The following is a 23,956-nucleotide window of genomic DNA, read 5'->3' on the forward strand; positions in this document are numbered from 1 at the left end:
GTTTCGAGTATTGCTAAATACCCATCATCAGTGGTCTTGGAAATAATTCTTGTATTTATGGTAATTATTCGTAAATAATTTTTCGAGACTGCAAGTACCAGGAATCGAACTGGTGTTCTGCCAAATTTGGAGCTCAGAGTCAGCTTATAAGATATGTATATTAATTATTTTTTTTTTGTGAAGTTAAAACTTAAAATTAAGATAACTTTAAATTTTAAATATGTAACAATTATTATTATTATAATTATAAAACTATTAAAACTAAAATTAAAATTTTAAATATATTTTTTATGTGATATTTAAATAAAATTAAATTTTCTTATATGATTAAAAGTGTTAGATACGTAGACGTAACGTAATAGTTAATACTTTTTATGGTTTAGAAATACAACAGTGCGTGATTCTTTTAATGCCAAATAAAGTGCAGAATTTTCTGTTATAAAAAGTTTTTCATTCTGTTGTGAATGCTCATTGTGTTAACACGGGAAGGTTATTGTGTGTGATATTTAAGCTGCGGAACAAAATTAGTTTGTGAAAATTTTGAAACATATTTTTATTATATATAAAAGGAATTTCAATACAAACTTGAATAGAATTGAAATACATAAAACTGTGAGCTTCTATAAAAAACAAATGTGTTTAAAAAATTAATCACAAGAATTTTAGATTTTTGAAAAGAAAAATCAATTAGAAATACAAAATTTGTTTATTTGGTTAGAAAATTGTGAGAAATGTCGAACGTAGAATCATCTACTGCTGCTATGCAACAGCCGCCGTCCTCTACTAGTCACCTAAATCCAGTAGGAGCAGCTGAAATGTTGCCCGAAAATGCTGGCCAAATGCCTCAACAGGAAACTGTTGGTACGGCTGGGGGGCCCAATAGTGTTGGACAATTACGCAGCAGTAGCGTAAATCTTAATAGTCCTAATGGTGGAGGCTCTAATTTAGTTATAAATGAGCAGGGAGGCAATGGCAATAATGAAATAGACGCAAGTGAACCACCTACAAAGAAACCTATGTTAGATCACCCTAGCACTTCATCAGGTGGGCACGAGAAACTAGAGTATCGTTTAGGTGGCATATTATGTTGTGCCGTATGTTTAGACTTGCCGCGTACTGCAATGTATCAAGTAAGTAAAACTTTCCAATATTTATTAAATACTTCAAACAAAAAAAAAATAGACAAAATATTTTAAAACATTGAATGAAAAAAAAATATTTAAATTTTATTTATTTTGGAGAAGTAAAGGATCAATTAATTGATACATACATATATTTATATATTTGTTTAGCCATAAATATCAAATCTGACAATTTTGGGAACTATTTATTTTTGTTACCTGCTTCACAAAAAATATATATTCCGTTAAATATTGAATATATTATCACTAATAGCATACATAATAAAGTTGATATCCTTCTCTAAATAATGATAAGAAAAAGACCAAAATAAAAATGCTAATGGCTTCTGATTTAAATTTTTCTACGTGCCTTTAATTCTATACCAACAATATGTATCTGTACATGCGTACTGATGTGCGTATTTATTTTTATTTTTTCTGTTGTTTTTTCGTGCTCGGCATACAAACAAATTTTATCTACTCAGCTGTGTTGTGTTTTTATCAGAACTTGTTCCCTTACTTGTTTGCACGATTTTTCAACTCAGCTGAGTTTTGTTTGATAAAATTTTTTTAAAAAAAAATATCTATTAACAGCAGGATATTTTTGTTGTTCGTTTGGTTTAGATTAAAAATTGTTCACATATATATATATGTACTTCTATATAAATCCATGTACAACCATTTATATATATGTACATAGATATATGTACATATACGTATGTATGTATGTTATGGAAGAGAATGTAACTAAAAACGCACTAGGCACTTGCAGTGATGTTCAAATAATTTAAGGGAAACGCAATAGTGAAAATTGATAAAAAAAAAATCCTTTATGCATGTGCCTGGATGCATTATATGTATGTGTGTAATGAATTTAGGAATACCTAACTACGCTATTTGATTTATGCTGTGTAAATAAAAAACATTTCATATATGTATGTATGTTACTGATAACCAACTACAATACATAAAAAAAATTACCCAGATATTTTCCACAACATTTATATCGTTATGATCTAGAGAGTTCATAAATATACATACATATATTTATATATATTTATGCATGTATATACGCATATTTTATTAAGCTGTCAGAAGCTATAAAATTGCCTTGAATGATATTGTAGCGACTTTGTTGCTACATAGATTATCAACATCCATACTGTAATCTATTTTATAAGGCTTATGACTGACTTATAAGATGACAGGGACGTGGGAAGTTAGAAAACGAGTTTTTATAATGACTAATTTAGTAATTTAACTTCCTTCTTCATCCCTTTTGTTCTTAGCTGCATATTTACTATTGTCTATACACTCACGTGTGTGCGAATATATTAGCAATAGCGATGACATTTAAACAAATTATTTTCACTTAAGTAAAGCCTCTCATAGTGTAGGAACAGTCATGTGTTGTAACTTAATCTTTTTTTTTTTTTGCATAGTTGAAAATATTTCTGCGCAATTAAAACATATTTTATACTATTTTACCTAAATAACTTAGATTCGTAGCTTTAATTTTATATTCGTGCACACCCAATTAAACAAGTTCAATATATAATATATAGTTCTATTTATAAGAATATAAAGTTTATTTGACTTTTAACTTAAGTGTAAATAATGTATGTAGAAATATTTACGAAACTTACACTTTAAAATTATTTATGTATATTCAAATAATTATTTTAACTCAAATTAAATCAGGTTAAATTACATTAGATCTGCAAAAAACAATATACAGTGGACGTCCAATATAACGAATTTTATGTTGCACCCCTTGTTCGTTATATCGAAAAATTCGTAATATCGAATGTTATACATTTACCTACCAATATGGTTATTTTTAGGAGATTTCATATATTTGAGTTCATAAATTAACTTATAAACACGTACGAGTATATATTTATTTAAAAGTATTTTTTATTCGGTTGTTACAAAAATTATTTATAAGAAAGGACGCATTCAATCATAGTGTAGAGTAAAAAAAATCATTAATTTTTGTTTGTTTTTTACTACACTCAAGACTTTTCTGAACAGTTTTTTCTTGTAGTTCTCTTAGTACAGCTAATTTTGTCAAAATTAATTTTTAAATGATATTTTCAAACAAATACATATTAAATATAAACACCTTAATATGTACATATGTATGTCTGGATAGTATTTCGTATATGATAAACTGAATTTGTGAACAACAGATCAGTGGCGCCTGCATATATGCATTTTGCCATATATAGGCATTTTTCTCAGAAAAAAAAAACGATCAATTACATGCATATTCTAAGCTGAATAATGCTGGTTTTATAGTAAAATTATATTCAAAAGCATAATTTGTACAAAACAAAAACGAATAAGAAAAAAAAAATTTTTTGTTCGTAATATGGAGCAGAATTTTTTTTTTCGTTCGTTATATAGAACAATCAATGTAAATATTTTGGGTGTTCGTTATATCGAAAATTCGTAATATCGAGCGTTCGTTATACTGGACGACCACTGTAATTAGAAATATTTTTGTTAATTATGTAAAATAATACAGCATTTCTTATTATATTAAAAGACTATAATATAATGGGTGTATATGATTTTGTCTTGTATTGTTACTTCGATATAATTTCAAGAGGTTTTTATTACAGCTTCGGTAGTACTTGAGAAAGCCTTTTTGCTTAACTCTCCTTTCTTGTGTTATAGCTCCGATGCAAATTATTAACAATATCCAGTCATCGATAACAAGTGGTTCCCTTAGATTGATAAAGCCACTCCATAAAATATTTAAATTGATATGAGTAACGTGCATGGTTCGTACTTGTTTCAAATATAGAAATTTGCAAATTGTTGTGAGCGATAGTTGATCGTTGATGACATATACTCAGCCTTAAATCACTTATAAAACTGCAACTATTTTTATATATCCTTTCAGGACATTCATTGCTGTTTAGCTTTTAGAAGTCGAAATAGGTGCGATAACCTCAAAAATTACTATGGAATATGGTTAATATTAAAATTCTATTAAGAGTTTTAATACTAAAATGTTAGTTTTGTTTTTAAATCGGTTTTGTTTTTTCAAAATTTTAACTTTTATTACGATCGTTGTTTTTTTGTTTGTTCTTTAGACGTCATGATAGGTGCAATAACTTTAATTTAGGACTATGAAATATGGATAATATCAATATTCTATTGAAACTAAATCTTGGAATTAGTTTTAAGGTAAAAAGCATCGATGATATCATTTGTATTTAGCATTAAAAAGTCGTAATAGGTTTAGAACTATGGAATATGGTTAATATCAAAATTCTAATAAGACTAAATATTGGTATAAGTTTTAAAATAAAGAGCATCAGTACTGTTAGTGTTGTTTGTCGTTTAAAAGTCGTAATAGGTGTGATAACTTAAATTTAGGAGTATGAAATATAGGTTATAGACAAAATTCTGTAAATGCGAGCTTATTTAGACTAAACATTAGTAATAATATTAAATGTAAAAGGCTTTGTGCTTAAACATAAAACATACTTAGGTATGTATACCCGTGCGCAGCAGGGTAGCAGTGGTCTATATCTGCTATGAAAGTGAGTGAATTGAAGATGAAGAGCAGTTTATAATTTTTAGTTGTACTTATTATAACAAAATGTGCTTAATTCATGTCCCTGTAGCTAATTTAGGAATATATAATATATATATATTTGTAGGTATGTCATCAAAAATATATATATTTTATACACTATTTTTATACATACCCATATACATACATACATACAAACATATATGAAAGATTAAGAAGTATCAAGTAAAAACATCAACTGTCTGTATAGAGAGGAAAATCATTTGCATTTTCCGAAGAAATTTTTGTATTTTATTTAAATGAAGGCTGTTATTTTATTTTTAGACAAAGATTTTGTAAACAATTTTAAAGTTATATAAAAAATTTAACATAGAAGTGACGTGGTTGGCAGGAATTGTTTCTTTATACATATTTCTATCAAGAAGCAAAATGAAAATACTATTAGTGCGGAATAATTCATCTTGCAAGCATATCACACCCAGTAAATAAATCTTCAATAAAATATAATTATTTATTTTTTTTTTTATGTCCAATGTTTCTTTATATGTTAACATGTTTATAAGCACTTTAAAGTTATTTAATTTATTTTGGGAGAAAAAAAAACGCCTATCGAATACAATATAAGAAAATGTAATTTAATAATAATTCTTAATTTACTGCATTATTGCCTGCATACCAACAACAATGTGTTGCTATATACATACATATGTACATTTTGTACATTATGAAAAATTGTTGAATGAAGTCAAAATGAGGCGATAGTAAATAATTTAATGAGATTTGAAAATATGTTATTTAAAAATGCATTTTTCTAATTGAAAACATAGTTGAAGAAAATACATTTTGAAAACATTACGACGTAAATATAAAAATGAAATGCCTCGAATATATCTATACAAGAAGTGTATGAATGTATGTATGTATGTATATATATGTATGAATAAGTAAATATGTGCATATTCTATATCAGTTTTATATAACCGAATGCTATTGACGATGGTGGTGACTGTTGACTACACCCATACACAATACAACGAAAGCTATAAAAATGTTGAAAAAATATAAATAAACTACGTAATAAACGCTACCTACAACTACGTCGCTTATGTTTACGCCGTCTCAGTCAGAATTAAAATTATTAAATAGGAACATTTTTGATTTTTGTTATGTTGCTTATTTTCTTGTTTGCTGCGCTTGTGAATATCGAAGTGGGTATTTGGGTTCATTTGTTTTTATGTACATATTATGATGATGTCTAGTTGACATTATTGTATCTCTCGCCAACAAGAATTGAATATCAATTTATTGTTTGTTATTTTCTCTATTCTCTTTTTCGACAATTTAGCTTATAGATTAAAGCATTTCTACATTTCTATATTTTCATTCCAGTTTATATGAAAATACATACGTAATTTTTTTACAACTACTTCCCCTTGCTGCGTTATTGTTGACTGACATGCGTTGTTGTTAGTGTATATTATATATATTATTTATGTATACTTTGAATATGCATATGCATTGTAATAAGTGCAAGTGCGATAGAAAAGGTCAGCTGTTTTTGACAGCAGTTTGTTTTTGTTTGGGCTTGTGTATGTGTGTGTGTATGTGTAAAGTTTTTTGTTTTGGTTCCTCATTTATAAAAATAAACGCAAAACCAAAGCACAGCTAAGCAAATTAGCAATTGCTGTAATTTAAAGACAAAATTGAAAACAATTAGTAAGCTATATTTTGATTTTTTTTCTTCTTATTGATATCAACAATTAATCAAATTAAAATGTTTTTTTTTTGAAATAAAAATTATTTCGTTTGTAGTGGGTAAATTATTAACACATATAAATAATTACTTTATTATATTTTAGTAGCTTTTTATAATAAAATTGTAAGTAATTTGAGGTACTTTTAATAACAGAGACAAATTAATAATACAATTTTTTTTTGTTATCGTTTTAAACTTTAGTGCATTTAAATATTAGAGTCAAATTAATATCACTTAAATATGAAATAAATCCAAATTAAAGTTAGAGCCAATGTAGTATTAAAGCCAATTTAAAAAAAAATGATATGGTTTAGGTTCTTTTATTGTGCTATTAAATATAAATTTATGTATGTTTATACTTACAGAAATTTGTTACTGCATTTTCATATGCTATATACATACATATATAATTATTTCAATAGCTAGAAAGATAAAAATATTTCATTAGAAACGTTATAGTTAATTTTATACCTAATTTTCTTGCTAGGCTGAGTTATTGCAACTGTTTGAATTGTTATATGTAATATATAATATTATATATTATATATATATATATAATTTTATTTATTATATATATATATATAATATTATATATTATATATATATATATAATATTATATATATATATATATATATAATATATATATATATATATATATATAATATTAATGTATACAATATCAATATATTATATATAATAATAAATATTTATTAAATACGTTATGCGTATGTGTATATAATATTATATATTATATATATATATAATATTAATGTATACAATATCAGTATACATATAACAATAATAACTATTTATTAAATACGTTAGTTTTCACATAAGAATATTTATTTATTATTATTATTATTTTTATATAACATTATATACAATTTTTGTTTTAATGATCCAAAATTTTAAATATTATTTTAATTTTTAAAACTGTATTGTTCAAACAATACACAACTTTTTAAATAATTTTTAAAAATTATTAATTGTTTTCATCAATAATTGGACTATAGTGGATGCATATAGATGCCTATAGACTATAGTCGAAATATTTGCGAGAATAAAATATAATTTTTTTAAAATAACTTCAAATGTTGTTTATTAAAAATTTTTAATATTAATCAATAGTAAACATTTTTTTAAATAGTAATAAAAGTTATAAATTATTTTATATAAAAATTAGATATAACAGTTATAATAAAATTAAATAAAATATTATAAATAATATAAATAATCTTATAATATATAATAATATATTTTATATATAATATATAAAATTATTCTTATTTTATATATTATATATAAAATTATTATTTTATATAAAAATTATTATTATATATAAAATTATTTTATATATAAATTCTATGTAACAGTTATAATGCTAATATTACTAACTATAATATTTAAAAAAAACTTAATAATGCCATTATCAATATACATACACTGTCTTCTGTATAGTTGATTTCTATGTTTTTATTAATAAATAAATAGGTTTTACACTTATTTATTTATGAAAGTTGCACATAAGCATGAAATGTTTATTAATTCTGCTATACAATAGAGAGTGTTTTTGTGATACTCCTCCTCTTATTGTAATTAGAACCATTATAGGCCTTATGGTTTTTTATCGTAGATATATAAAAATAGAAAAATAGTTGAGTTGTGATTGTTTTGTTTTATTTTTAATTTATATTTCAATGATCAGGCATTGAAGAACTTGTCATAGCAATAGCCAATATGTACAGGTTGCATTTTGTAAACAATACCATTTTATTTTCTTACCTCGAGATGTAGTAAGTAACGTATAGTATAATAATGTATTTCATTTATGAAACTGGTTTTACAGGTTCTTATCGTACGATTTATTTATTTTGCTTGACTTTCTTTTCAATTGATTTTTCTGTATTAGTTTTTTTTTCGGTTTAGTTATTTTTTTTTGGATGTGTTCAACATTAACAGCTGAGTTTGTGCATCAAAACAAATTGTTATAAACAGAATAAAAACAAAACTAAATAAAAAGTATCTTCTTTCTTTTTCAAATGTAATTTTCTACAGAAAACTGGATTTTGATTACGACGCAGTTACATTAATTTAAGTCTTTTTTTACACATTAGATGAAATCTAAAAGAGAAGCTAGCAAAACATTTTTCTAATATAAATGTAGATTATTGTCTACTATAAACTCTACTAGGTTCCAAAAGAATTTTGCACTGTATATAATATTACTTTCGAAAGAAAAAAAAAAGTTCATTCAACCTTTAAAGCGCTTTATGAGTTTTATTTAGTGTATGACAAAATGAGTACATATCAACATATCAGCAGGCAAAACTAACAGCAAAAATAATCAACATTTATATATGTATGTTATGTCTGTATAAACTGAATTAAATTATATTATATATTTCTTGGTTTTTTTTTATTGTAAATATATTTAAAACTTAAGAAGTTTAGTTCACAAATTTCTTTCCTTTACGTAATTTGAGATTTGTTTATTTTTTTTCGATCAAACATTTGTGTAAATACAGAAAAAAAATCTTTGTTCGAGTATTCGACAAACATATATTTGTCATGGTCATGGTCATTAGCATTGTGAATCTCTTAGATAGTGGTTGTAAATGTTTTATAAAAATACTTGAATTTATTTTATTTTTTCTTAAAACATTTTTTTTTCTTTTTAACTAATAAAATATGTATACAAAAATTTATTGTATTTGAAGCCTATATTCTATAAATAATAGCATTTAATTAAATATACACATGTACACATCATATTTGTACAAAATGGAAAAAGCATTTAATAAGTATATAATAGCACAGTTTTTGTGAATAAATTGCTTAAAACCATTTTAACAATGAAATGAGTTTTTAGTTGAAACAGCTGCTAAAATTTGGTGACCCAATTAAATTCAACTAATGCTGCTGGCCTTGTGCACAAAACACAAAAAGGGAGAAATACATATACAAAATAATGTGGGCTTGATTTTCTGTTAATTTAAATAAACATAAATTCAAATAAAATACAATATATATAAGTATCATGTGTTAATACGAGTTTTTAATTAGATTACAAAAACAGCCAAGACCAGCTTGGTACACTTTCACGCATTTCCCTTTTCTATCAGCTAGTACGAGTATAACAAAATATAAGAAGAATTTGCGTGAAAAGAATATAATAGAATGTTTCCACTGCTTACTTAGTATGTGTAACTTACCACACAAAGAACTTCCATCCTTTTTAACTTACTTAAAATTAAAGTAAGGAAAATTAGATTAAAAATGTCGAATTGAACCCTTAAAAAGAAATTTCCCTCAAGAGAAATGATCAATATTTGAGATATTTGTCATATGTTTTATATGTAAAATGTAAACAAACAACAGCTGAGCTGTAAACAAACGTACTGAGAAAGTGAGTGTTTAATAAAACCATTGTTTCTTTAAATTGAATACGTAATACGTAATAGATTTATATTATATATATATATCTAATTTTTTGTATGCTATATTATTGAGTTAAATTTTTCTAAACAAATAGAAGCACTCCTAAAACTTTCAAAGAACTTTCTGACACACAAAAGTTCTTTGTCACGCAATAATTAACTTATATCAGTGGAAACGACAAAATCTTAAAGTTACTTAAGTAACTTACTAAGTAGACAGTGGAAACATGCTATAAAGCAACATTTCCATTCTTATGTTGTGCGTTTAATCTATGATGTAGAATAATTGTTTTTTTTTTATAATCTGTAAGCTTTCTTTAGCTTTCAACATGTATTAGCGAGCATTGTTTTCTTACGCTGTATGAATTATAGTACAAACTTTATCTTTAGTAAATTTATTGCTTATCCTTTTGTTATCTGAAACTCCATACTATGGTCTTGAAACAGGTACTTCCCAGTTAATGTTTCATCATTTTTAAAACAGAAAAGTTGTAATTTTGTTGTTACCTAAATTATAATATGGATAAGCATAGTATTTTCCATAAGTTAAAAATGTATTCTACATTTGTATTATGTCGCTATATCAATTATAGTACAAATATTATCGTTCCCAAATTATTTTTGTATCCTTTTTTATATATATTCTTATCTAATTATTATCCATAGTTATTGCATTAGTATTTTTTCACTCTTTATTAATGGTTTATGTATTTAAACTTAAATATTTTTGATTACTACTCTTGTTCTTAATCTTATATAAAAATTTGAACTTTCTATAGGAGTGTTTCTCTTATTGTTTAGCTAAAGTTAAATCTACTTTCTAGCTAAAAGTTTACACTAGTCGTAAAGAGTTGACCTTATTAATAATTAATATATAGAAATATGCTAATTTAATTGAGTACTTAAAAAAAATTATTAATGAATGCATTCGTTTTAAAGACGCAAACTCTTAAGCAACTAAATGCCAGACAATTTTTAGCATCTATTGGGTTTAAGGAATCCGTGCTATTCTTTATCTAAAAACATATATTATCTGCCACAGATTTTTGAAGATTTAATACAGCGCCATATATGTTGCTTTTATTATAGTCTTTCTTGACTAAAGCACATTACTAAAACCCGTCCCGCTGGATAATATAAAAAAATAACTATTTTAAACTTATAACTGATGTCATGGAAACTATTTTTCAATATGGATTTGGATATTTAAATTTTTTTCAAAGTGTACATATTGTATTACGTGATGAATTAAAAAATATGTACTTTTTTAGGTAGATTATTTATAGTTGTTTGAGAAATCTATAATATCAATGTTCCCTCTAACGGCAAGACTTTAAAAAGTTATTCTTTAAGTCTGTTTTCAATATCATAATATTATATTAATAACAAATTATATAATGCTATTTTTAACACTTAAGAAAGTATTAGTTTATTTATAGTAGATTATTTTAAAAGAAATAGTATTTTTTATGTTTATACAATAATTTATCGTTCAACTCAAATTTCTAGATAATGACAGTTTTGTTTGGTTTAAAACAGAACATTTCTAATATTATGTTTATCTACTTATCTAGTACTTTATCTACTACTTATTTTAATACAAATATCTGTTTATGTTGTACATTCAACAAATAATTTAGTATATCTAACATTTAATATAATGGAAAACTCAAATATAAAAAAATATCATATGTTTATAAGCTCTTTTTCATTTTATTTGTCTACTGAAATAGTAAATTCTATAATATAAATATATATATATAATATATAATAATATTAATAATATATATAATATAATATATATAATATAAATATATATATAAATATATCAAAGACCTCAATGAAGTATGTATTTATAAGAAATTTATTTAGTTAAATTTATATTTAAAAATAATATGCAACATTAATTTATAAATACATAAAAATTAAAATAAAATGTTATAGCTGTTCGAAAAAATTTTATATCAAAAGTCTATTATCATTATTTCTAATTATTATATAATTCTATTCACCTAAACCTTATTGGTATAAGTAGGTGTAGATCTGTTGTTGCTATAGTAACCAAAATTATTTTATCATTCCTGTAAATGGTGAAACTCCTGCGAAGGTAAATTACGTTATTGGGTCGTCGTAGGCTCTAGCAAAACCCAGAGTATCTATTCTTTAAAATAATTAATATTATTAGAAAATATTTTTATTATATATTAATAACAGATATAGCTAACAATATTTAATAGCTTCGAAAAGAGGCTATTATTAGAAATTAAGTAATTTCTATAGTGAAAAAATAATAACATAAAATTTTTTATATGTCACTATATAGGAAAATATACAATATTAATAAAATTAATAAAATCCTCATTATAGTATAATTTTTCTAACCCGCATTTACAACATGCGAGTCAACATTTTTATATTTAATAATTAACATTATCTCTTTATCACAATCGACCTTCGATGTATTCTAAGTATTTGTGGGTAAAATTATCCACAGTATTACGCTTTAATTTGAGCATTATAATCAGGATTATAGTAGTAAAAATATTAAATATTTTTATGATCTTTAATCATTTAATTGTTTATTAATTATGTTGATTTTATTTATGTCAAATAAATAAATTTTGTAATAGTTGTATAAAAGATATAGTACCAATCTATATATTTATAGGTTTATATTTATAGGTCAACCTAATATATTTTTATATTTTGAGCATAAGATATTTCAAAAAATAAGAAATATATATATAAATATAATATACTACCATATAATGTATGAGTATTGCGTATCCAAATATTGAAAAAAGCTGTACACGTTTTCTACAAGATAGGAAAATAGTAATTTCATTATAAGATTAGGTATATTTACGTATTTATAGTTGAAAAGCATTTAGATAAAGAACAATATATTTTTTTATCATTCAATAAATTTTTAATCAGTTAAATATTACGTATTTGAAATAGTGATACTTGCAGGTATTTTCTAAGTTCAAAGTACATGTATATATATGTAGATGTTTAGGCTGAATAATATAATATATAAGAAAAAAAAGAGTTTAAAAACTAAATAAAAAATAAATAAAATATTTTAAAAGATCTTTTATCTTACTTAATAATCCGAAAAATAAATTTGTATAGAAAAAATAATTTGATAATTATTACTTTATTTTATTACATTATTTAATATAGTATCTTAATTAGGTATTTGCACAATTTATTCTATTTAGGTATAGATCGTCTTTATGTACCAGACACGTTGAAATAAAAAATAATTATTTTAGTAATAAAATAAAAATAATAATTAAGTCAAATGTGAAATTATTTATTTAAAATAATTATTATATAAAACAAATTATTTTTATTAAAAGTATTTTTGTTTTTTTTTTCGCATAGACTAGCGACTTTCAGTAAATTATTATTTAATTATAAAATATTAAAATTTGTATTTTGTATGAGTTTTAAAAAGTCAATTTTTTTTAAATATTCTATTTAATTATTAGTTTATTAACTAGTTCGATTTTTTTTAAACTTTCCATACGATTACGAAAAATACTTGATAGAAATAATATTATTTTAGTTTTTTTAACTGTTACCATTGCCTGAATATAAAACGTATGTAATTAAAAAAAAATATAAAAACAAAATGAAAATGTAATTTAATGTAAGTAAAAAGTAAAGATTGTTAAACTATAAGAAAAATGTCTTTTATACATATACATCAAATGGATAAATGTCTATAAAAATAATTTATATAATATTTAATAGAACAAAAAATTGTATTGCTAATTTAAAATTGAATTTATCAATAAAAAATAACATCATAAAGTTGAAAATAAAAAAAATGCAGTTTTTTATTTCAAAATTAAAGCAATTTTTCCTTAAATTTTCCTCCTTATCCTTACAAATTTTCATCAATCATCATTCATGATATATCTTCCTTGTGTCACTTTATCATTAAATAAACGAACAAACAAAAAAAAAACATTTATATAAATAAATATTAAAATACGGTCATACTAATGGTATCTCTTTTCTTTTTCCCATTTTCAGGAATTTTCTGTGTTTAGTTAATTATTTAGCCAATATTCTTCATTATCTATAGCATTAGTTAAAATTCATATAACTTTAATGGAATTTATTTGTTTTTAATTTCAGTGTCAGATGGGTCATTTAATGTGCGCTGCATGCTTCACACATTTGCTAGCAGATGGACGGTATGAATGTCAATTAATATTTTAAATTACACCACATATAATTATTAAAACAGTTAATTGATATCTATTATATGTACCCACTATTTAATTAATGAATATTTTTATTATTAACATTGATACATGTTTTGATTAATAACATTAATAAATATGTTTGTTTTTAATTTATTTTTATTCTTATATTAACATAGTTTACGTGATCAAATAGCTACATGTCCTAATTGTCGCGTTGAGATATCTAAAACTACAGCCTCCCGCAATCTAGCGGTCGAGAAAGCTGCATCCGAGCTGCCAAGTGAATGTCAGGTAAGCTCCTGAAACTTTAAACTATGTAAAACCTAATAATTTTTATTAGACCTACAAATCAACAAACTAATATACACATTTATTAATATTAATACTGATCCATTTGCATATTATATAGTATTGCAATAAGGAGTTCCCATACAAATCGCTTGAACGCCATGAAGTACGCGAGTGCCAAGAAAGGCCCACCAACTGTAAATATGCACGTATTGGTTGTCAATGGCGTGGACCATATCATGAAAGTATTTATTTCATTAATATTATATAAAAAAATTTTTTTACAAAAATCTATCCCAATCATTTACTTTTAGCCACCGAACATGAACGCAATTGTTTACATCCATCAAAGAAAGGATTCGAGATTATGGCTGCTTTGGAGGCTCATGACGCAAAAATTAAACAGGAGAAAACTGTTTTTAATACTTTGATTGATCTTCTCAGTTATGAAAAGATCATTTTTAATGGTATATTTAAGAATTTCAATAATATCAAAATAATTAATTCTACTTACACATAAAATATAACCCAATTTTAGATCTTCAAATGAAACCATATCGTACTGATGAGTATGTTCATAAATTATTTTATGAAACTGCAAGGTTTTCGGCTTTTAATCATCAGTGGGTGGTTAAGGCTCGCATAAATAATAGCCAGCGAGATCCACATCAATCTAATGAAAGAACTGTCACTTATCAGGTTCGGTTTTATATAAAAATAAATTTATTAAAAATGATAAGTCTACACAAACGAATTACTTATTCAGTCATAAAAAAACTAAAAAAACCCATAATCATTGCGATGACTGGCTGTAATTCATTTGAGGGCTTTTAATATATTTTATTTGTTACATGTGTATAATTTCATTAAATAAAATGTTTCAGCAGATATATAGATATATACTATTTATAACATAATCTTTAATTTTTAATAGCTTATATTGAAGACAAAAACTACCACACCTTTAAGCATCCATTTCTTTGCACTCCGGGGTCCATTTTCTGATATGAAGGTAGCAACACAAATTTATCGTCATGATTTTACTGATCAGGTAATTAAATTTAATATGAATTGTTTTGTTAAAATAATGTTACTTTGTTTACTCATTGTTTATTTGTAAAGTACTTGTTTCATACTTGTTTAAAAAAAATAGTAGATTTATTAAACCGTTTGGCACTGCAATTTGCAGATCAGATTTCTGATGCAGATGGGTTAGAAAAGCGGATCAGGGTCTCAAATTCTCTATACTGCAAATCTGCAAAATCATGCTTTCCATCACTGCTTAATGATGAAGCTGGGTATATATCTATGAATATCTAATTGTCTCTTTATATTCATAGCAATGTCTGCATTCGTTCGACTTACAGATTCTTAGTTTGTAGAAATACAGTCGCATCAGTTAACTCGTACTACATCCTCTTTTGCATTTTTGAAGACAAGCAGTAATTACCTTGTGAATATTATTCCCTTTTTCTTCAGACATCTGCACGTACTAAACATATCTAAATATCTGTGAGTAGTCAGTTTGTTTCGCAGTACATTTAATATCATTCAGATATTAGCTTAACCGTATCTAACCATATAACAATTCTATGTAGGGGGCTTTAATTTCTATTTTGGGTTATTTTTCTATATCCTACTCATCTTGTTCCAGCGTTTCAGTTTATTTCGGCACTTACAGGATTCGAGTGTTGCTTTTTGCTCAAAAATGTAGCTTTTTAATTCCAATTGGATGTTTGATAAGTTGTATAAATTGATATCAGAGGTTTCATTCAACTATTAAATCTATTGCAAAGACTTCTGCATTAAATATGATACCATTTCTTTTGAGAAGAAATAAAATCCTACAACTGAAACCAATCAATCTTGCAGCCATTCTTTATCTTACCTAATACCACTACATAATCCCCTCCATCTCTCTTTTGTATACGTTGTATATTTGCTTACTAGAATCCGTTGGGATACAATGACAAATATATATTCTAGATAAATTAAAAATGACACCAGGACTTTGTATCATTTTGTAATCAAACTAGCTGGATACCTTCCAATCTTAAAGGGAAGTAAAAATTATAGCATATTACAACGTTATTAGCTGTAAAGAAAATAGTTTGATAATTTTATGATTTACATAAAAAAAATTAATAACATAAAAAAAGATTAATACAATTTATCTATATATTTTATTATATCAATTATAAATAAAATTTAATTTTAGTGTACAGAAAGTGACTATTATGTACTCCCATTACCGGATAGTTCGGAATGTAACCGTCTTTTATCAAATAAGGGCATCAACTTTAGGTAACATTTTATATATTATTTCTTTTTAAAAATAAATATTAAATATATTTTTTTCTTTTTCAGGCTCTTAATGTTTCTCCTGAATAAGTAATAACCTTTTATTTTTATATACTATTTTTATATTAATTTAAAGAACTCCGCATAAAATAAAAATAAATCATCTTTTGATATTATGAAAAAAATTAATATATATATATATATTATATATATATATGTATTTATTTACCCTTCAAACAATATATAGTATCTTTTAATATTGTATTACAATTTTTCAAAAAAGTTTATTAAATGCTTTAAACCAACAATTCAAATCTGTTCAGAAATTATTGAGAATTTTTAGTTTATAGATATCTACGTTAACACCTTTAATATACATTTTTGGCAATGTCTAAAGATTAGCTTATTTCTTTGTTTTTTTTTTATTCCTTTGTTTTTTTTTCTTTGTTTTCTTATTTATTTATTTTTTTTATTTATTTATTTTTTTTATTTAATTATTTGTTTTTTTTTAATTATTTATTTTTTTATTTTATATTTATTATTTATAGTTCGTTATTTTTTTTTCTTTAATATTTTTATTTATTTATTTATCTTACTTTTTATATATTTATTTTTCTTTTTATATATTTATTTTTTATATATATTTATTTTTTATATATATTTATTTTTTTATATATAATTTTTTATATATATTTATTTATTTTGTTTATTTATTTATTTATTTTTTATATATATTTTTTTTCTTTCAAAGGTAAATAGTTTTGCCAATAAAGCTACGCTTAGCAATGTGCATAACAAATGTCTCTACAAAAAGAATGACTTTGAAATATAAAAATAAGCAATAAGCAAAAGTTAACTTTCAATTCGTTGAACTTGTATTTCCAAATAAAGCTGTAATTTATAAGCTCGTTCTAATTTAAAGTACGGCAAGTTCTTTGGTTAATCTCATTAATTAAATAAAAAAGTGACAAAAAACCTGGAACTTGAGTACGGAAAGTTTGTGCAGCCTTGGCTACCTGTGGAAAAACACGATTAGTCATAGCTTCTAATTTGACAGGCACAAGCCTAAGAGCCTGGCACTTGCAGTCCAAACAAATTATATACGGACTATAAACTAATTAAGAAATTCGGATATTTCCTAAGACCACTAATGATGAGTACTTGGCAATACTCGAAACAGTGTTGTATGGCCAGCCAAATTTCAAGAAATTAACTAAATTTTTGTGTTTGTCCTTTCTTTGCTATTTGAAGCCCTCTAAATTTTTTTTTTTGTTTTATTATATTATTTAAATATAATTTTTTTTTAATTTAAATATAATTTTTTTATTTTAATATAATTTTTTTAATATTTTTTTTATTTTAATTTCAAATTTTTTATATATATTTTTTATTTATTTGTTTATATATATGTATATATTATATTTACTTATTTTACTTTATTTATTAACTAATTTTATTTTTGGTTATTTGTCTTTTTTACATTTTTTTCATGTTTTTAATTTTATATATTTATTTATTTTATTTATTTTTAATGAATGCAAGTGTATTCTTTTCCTTCTTACTTCTTTTTTTCTTCTTTTCATTCTTTTATTAAAAATAATTTTTATACTATATAACTTAAGCGTGCCTCATGTTAATTAGAAATACTCGATACTTATGTACAGAATATTGATATACAAAATACAACTTTAATATATGATTTTATTTTAAATATCATATAACAGCTCTTCCAAATCATAGTACAGTAAATCTTTAAAAGTACTCAAAACAAAATTAACGATATAATTAGGATATATTAAAGATCTGTAACTGTATGTCCACTCGGTCCTCAATTTTAGAAAGGTGTATGCTTTTCTTATTCTTTGTTAAACACTAATCATTTCTGTGAAGTCAAGCAAAGTGGTAAATTCTATTAAAACTTAATAATTTAATAATACGGCAACTATAAGTGTGAAGGGTATTTAAATTTCGTACAATCAATTCTAGTTTTAAATTGTTTTGGTTATTTTAATTAAGTATTTATAGTATATTACTATAATAAATTACAAAAATTTTCAAAAGATGTTTATTTTATAAATTATGACATAATAGCCTAGTCTGTAAAAATTTCATTGTAGTCTCAATAATTGGGAAACTTTATATTTAAAAATTTTTAACTTAACGGGCTATGCAATAAGCTTGAAATTAAATTTTCATATATATTTTTTTAATATAATAATATAAAAATATATAATTCACTCATTTCAATATATTCAAATTTTTTTCTTTCTTTTTCTTTTTTCAATTATGCAAACTAAAAGCCTATAAAGTGAAGTAGTTAACTGCATACGCGACTAAGAATTTAAATATTTATTTATGTTTAAAAATTTGGAAGTAAATTTTATATATATTAAGTCATAATACTTGTATGTTGTATACATATATATTTTAAATGTATTTCTTAGTTAAAACAATATATTTTTACTAATAATTAAGTTTATTATAACTGAAATTTATATACACTTTATGTCTAAACTAAATAATTTAAATAAAAAGCATATTATTTAAATTGCCATTTTAGTGATATCTTTAAAAATGTAAAAAAAGAAAATGAGCAAATGGAGAATATACAAATTACATCAAAACACGCTTTTAGAATGTTTTCAATTAAAACATTTTTTATATAATACATAAAATATATGTAATATTTTGATTTTAATGGTACATATTTATTAAGATCTGTATTTGTTATTGCAATATTTAATCTAAGCATAATTTAAAAAAAAATTAAATCGTTAAGTGTAATATATGCAATGATCTCATCTGCTTCAACAAATGAGAAAGAAAATTAAAAATAATTATCTTAAAAGAAAATTAAATTTTATTGTAACCAAAAATTTAAACCAGTAACTATAAGTATTTTGTATTTGTAATTATTTGTTATTATTGTTTTATTTTCTCTATATACATATATATCTGTAATATCTACTTATGCTGTAAGACAAAACACCAAGCGTTACGAATGATGAACAGAAGGATATCAATTTTTTTCTCATATGTTAATTCCTGAATAATGATGATCTGTATTGTTTTCAAATATTTAATGATATTTAAATAAATTAAAAAGATCAAGTCGCTTGGAATCTTTACTCTAGCCTATTTAATTCTGTTTTTAAAAGTACATCATCTCTAATGTTAGTATTTTTATTAATCTTAATTTTCATGTATGCGCTTTCTTAAGCAGAATTGGTTTATAATTCAATGGCATACATATTTAAAACAATACAGTATCCATTTCCTTCAGTCTTAACAAATTTGAAAAATTTAATATTGACTGTATAACTGCTTTCTAAATATATGAAATTTATTGTTAAAGCTACAACAATCTCATAAGATCTATTTATACAAAAAAAAAAAAATAAATTAAATATTAAATTGTACTAAATATTTAAGAACAATACACGAGAAACAAAATAGTATAATTATATTAACACACTTTGTACATTAAAATATAAACCTACTACAAATGCTAAATTCAAAGTGTTTTATAGATAAGGCTAATAGATGAATACAATATTTGGTTATAATTTTATTGAATAGATGAATTCTCCATTTGCATTCATATATAATAATAAGTAAAGTAATTATTGTATTGCAAATAATAAAAAAAAAAAACTTAAACCAAACTTTTTGTGTTAGTTAAATTTAAAAATATTCCGACCATCAAATTTTTCACTTATTTAATTTGAGAAAAGTAAGAGTAATTATCACAATCATACACGATTTATTATGCATATTTGAATAATATGGTAGTTTGTTTGAAGCGTTTCTTTCATAATTTTATTGCGTAGAAACGTTATAAATAAGATTGTTTAGATTGATACAGAAAAATGTAGATACTAGAGCATCAAATATTATTTGAGCTATATGTACTTCGACTGCTTCAAGTATACTTTGAGCATTTGGTGGCACAGTCGCTTGATAGTGATAGATTTTATACATATAATACAAACCGAATATAAAACGAAGCATAAAGCATTTCCTCTAAGAGCATTTCAAATATATATGGTTGATTTCACAGTCGAATTTAAATCTCGATACTAACCTTAGGTGAGGCTAGGTTAGTTTGGAATAACGGGTCTGTCTCTAAAGCCCATAATGTTAAACTTAGCCAATTCTCCATTTTGCTGGATAACAGCTGTGTCAAATTGGTAAGAAAAGGAGCTCCAAAGATTGTAAATCTTCTAGCCAATTATGGACGCTGACATTTGAGGTGGAGTACAGTTTTCTCCTCAATTCTTTCAACCACGAAGAAGGAGATTATAGGGTCGACCTTAAATCATAGTGTGTATTCATTGTATGCAGTGACCTTGCAACACCGATACTGGATGTCGTATGTGAAATATTGTGGTATTTATATATATATATATTGCTGGTGGTCGTTAAGAGTGAATCCTGAAAATATAAATTGAGCCTACCGACAAGCGAATAGAATAACCTAACAGGATATATGTTTTGTATTAATAAGGTTTTCAGCTGCTTAAAGTTCTTTCACCATTTAAATGCCGCATAGAACTTGATTCAAAATAAACGACAGTTCTTTTGTCTGTTGCTAGATTGAATCTGTTCTTTGTAATTTCTAGTTACGTTAATGCATTTACTCGTATAGGTTATTTTTGGATTCTTTTTTAAATTGTTCAATATATTTTTTAAATCTTTAAAATCCATATATGATATTGGACATTTTATTTTAAATTAAATATTTTCATTAATATATACAGTTTCATAATTTTAATAATGAGTATTGTTATTAATATTAAGGTAGTAGTTGTGTCTATATTTTTAATGAGTAAGATATAAGTTCTAGAATGCATTTTGTTTTTTTTATTTATAATTTTTATTTATTTCATTATAATCTATTTAACAAATTATTTAACATTAGACATTAATGTTTCTTAATGCTTGCTTTTTTATATAAGATTTGAAGTGTGCATGAGTTTTACATATTAATAATATAATTACTATAATGAAAATCATGTATATTATTGTTGTCGTGTTGTTTGAGGTGATGTTCGATATTGCTATATTATTGCTGATGACTTTTTCATTGATTTTGGGTACCACCTATGGTGATCAAGTTTTTGTAGCTGATTTCTCAAATTATTTTTGTCGCTTTGAGTCGCCTGTTTTTTTTTTTTTGTTGATTGTTAAGCTTTTGCGCTTTGATTTCTTTTATTCTTTCACTAGGATTTCTTTTTTTATATTCTTTAAATGTCAGAGAGCAGAGTGCGTGCCTTGGCAAGAGCATCTGACCTGCAGTTGCCCGAGATATCTCTGTATTCAGATACCTCTGTACAGCGATACCATACTGACCTTATTCGTGTTTAAGTTTGCTGATTTAAGTCAGTTTTCACTCTTAATGACAATTGGAGAATCGTTCATTAAAATTTTAAATTTAATTTACTCGAGCTTTTTAAACACAGAAATGCTGACAGAAAAACATATCCTTAACATAACACATATTAATTAATTGATATTCAATAATATGCTTTAATATATTATTTTACTATGATTTCAAATAGCACAGAAATTATTTATGAAAAAAATTGATAACATTTCTTTATCTTAAGCTGCGAATAATGAATTCATTAATTAAAAAACAGCTTTATTTAAGAAAACTTATATTAAAAAAATTAAACCTATAAACACTTGAATGAATTTGTTAATATTATTTATTTATAAATCCAATAGACCATGTGTATACTTTATGTGAAATGCGATAGCTTCACGTGGATTCTTCTTGAAATCAGGATGTTTAAGCAATGCTTGATAAGAATTTGCTTGACTAATAAGTTTATTTTGTTTTTGCCTAAATTTCTGTTTAGGATTTAATTTTTGTGGTTCTTCATCAAATTCTTTAACACCAGTTTTGATATTGCCTTTTGCTTTGGTCATTTTGAAAAGTTCATCTAGAGAAGGCAGTGCATCCTTTAGTGGCTTCAAATCACCTACTACAGCAGTCTTCTCTCTATTTTTACGTGCATTCTCTTCTTTACGTTTTGCTGCCATCGTAACAAATTTATTCATTAAATTTTTATGTTTTCGTTTCAGTTTGTCCTTTTTTTTGCCAATTTTTTTTGGTGTAATTGTTTTATGAAGCATTTCATTCTTATTTACTTCGTCAATTAAGGAATCTGTGATTTCATTTCCCTTTTTCAATTTTTGAACTGCTATTTTCGCCCTATTTCTTATATTTTTATTTAGTTTTCTCATTTTTTATTAACAAATCCCAAAGTATAAACAATAATAATCACACTTCAATTTGACAGATGCTCCACACAGCATGTCGGTAAACTGGGTTGACGAAAACCTCAAAAGTACATTTTGTTGGAAAAAGTACTTTTGCAGAACATTGTCGCTACTTAAATATTGTATATCCATTTATTTCATCAGAACATATCAATTTTAAATATATTAACTCTTATTTTTTAGATTGCGTAAATGAACTAACCATAAAATGATTCCGCAAAATTGAGATATAAATAAAACTGACAGAAATCGTATATACGAAATGGAAATCAACTTTCAGCTTTTAATAATACATGGTTGAAAATTGAAAAGAAAGCAAAGAACAATTAAAAATATTTTAAAAAGACAAATAAACATTATAGAAACAAATGTTTTTTTTTAACAAGATAAATTGTTATTTTATGCTTGTTTTAAGATTAAATTAATTACTTAATAAAATCAATAATTATTTTAATAAAGTATTAGTGTTGCTGTAAAGCTAGACTTACTTTGTATAGTGACAAAGAAGCTTTATTAAATTTTTAGAAGGGTTTTAGAATAACAAAGAAAGAAATAAAGGACAAACACAATTTGTTTGCAGTCCAAACAAATTATATACGGACTATAAACTAATTAAAAAAATTCTATTATTCCCAAAGACCACTGATGAAGAGTACTTGGCAATACTCGAAACAGCGTTGTATGGTCAGCCAAATTTCAATAAAATTAAAAATAAATTTTTGTGTTTGTCCTTTATTTCTTTCTTTGTTATTCGAAAACCCTTCTAAAAATAATTATTTTAATTAGTAACTGTGTATTCTATTTTATTAAAAGCTATAAATTATTTACAGGAGTTGTATATCCTTCAGTATTACCCATTCTCCATATTTCTCGCCCATGCTTTCTGGTTTAGATGAACCTAGTCCACTAGGTATTAAGTCTATCTGATTACTGAAATGAGGTTTCCACATTGCTGTGGAAATCTTCTCCATACATTCCGAAGAGATGGTTT

General features: G+C 24.2%; 2 protein-coding genes across 4 annotated transcripts; one reads left to right on the forward strand and one right to left on the reverse strand.

Moving 5' to 3' along the window:
- Window positions 1-465: 465 nt before the first annotated feature.
- On the forward strand, window positions 466-23,310 carry LOC119668521 (cysteine and histidine-rich protein 1 homolog). Of its 3 annotated transcripts, XM_038078062.1 has the most exons (11): window positions 466-612; window positions 667-1,130; window positions 14,018-14,076; window positions 14,265-14,379; window positions 14,498-14,621; window positions 14,691-14,843; window positions 14,915-15,075; window positions 15,311-15,427; window positions 16,595-16,680; window positions 16,744-16,767; window positions 23,149-23,310. In XM_038078062.1, exons 2-11 carry the CDS (start codon window positions 732-734, stop codon window positions 23,159-23,161), a joined length of 1,251 nt encoding a protein of 416 aa, XP_037933990.1. In that variant the 5' UTR covers window positions 466-612; window positions 667-731; the 3' UTR covers window positions 23,162-23,310. The 3 variants fall into 3 exon arrangements, with proteins under 3 accessions (XP_037933990.1, XP_037933997.1, XP_037934005.1); XM_038078069.1 differs by lacking the exons at window positions 466-612; window positions 23,149-23,310 and adding an exon at window positions 18,978-19,070 and having other exon boundaries at window positions 650-1,130; XM_038078077.1 differs by lacking the exons at window positions 466-612; window positions 23,149-23,310 and having other exon boundaries at window positions 650-1,130; window positions 16,744-16,771.
- LOC119668544 (protein FAM207A) lies at window positions 21,739-23,014 on the reverse strand. Its single transcript, XM_038078087.1, has one exon. The coding sequence runs from the start codon at window positions 22,927-22,929 to the stop codon at window positions 22,393-22,395; it is 537 nt and encodes a 178-aa protein (XP_037934015.1). The 5' UTR covers window positions 22,930-23,014; the 3' UTR covers window positions 21,739-22,392.
- Window positions 23,311-23,956: the final 646 nt, after the last annotated feature.

This window comes from Teleopsis dalmanni, chromosome 1 (assembly GCF_002237135.1).
Source record: "Teleopsis dalmanni isolate 2A chromosome 1, ASM223713v2, whole genome shotgun sequence".
NCBI lineage: Eukaryota > Metazoa > Arthropoda > Insecta > Diptera > Diopsidae > Teleopsis > Teleopsis dalmanni.

Bases quoted from the DNA above. Each gene is read 5' to 3' on its own strand.
- LOC119668544 (XM_038078087.1), bottom strand. From the start codon at position 22,929: ATGAGAAAACTAAATAAAAATATAAGAAATAGGGCGAAAATAGCAGTT.
- LOC119668521 (XM_038078062.1), top strand. From the start codon at position 732: ATGTCGAACGTAGAATCATCTACTGCTGCTATGCAACAGCCGCCGTCC. The intron at 1,131-14,017 runs GTAAGTAAAACT...TTTTAATTTCAG, and splicing joins CGCGTACTGCAATGTATCAA to TGTCAGATGGGTCATTTAAT. The intron at 14,622-14,690 runs GTATTTATTTCA...ATTTACTTTTAG, and splicing joins GCGTGGACCATATCATGAAA to CCACCGAACATGAACGCAAT.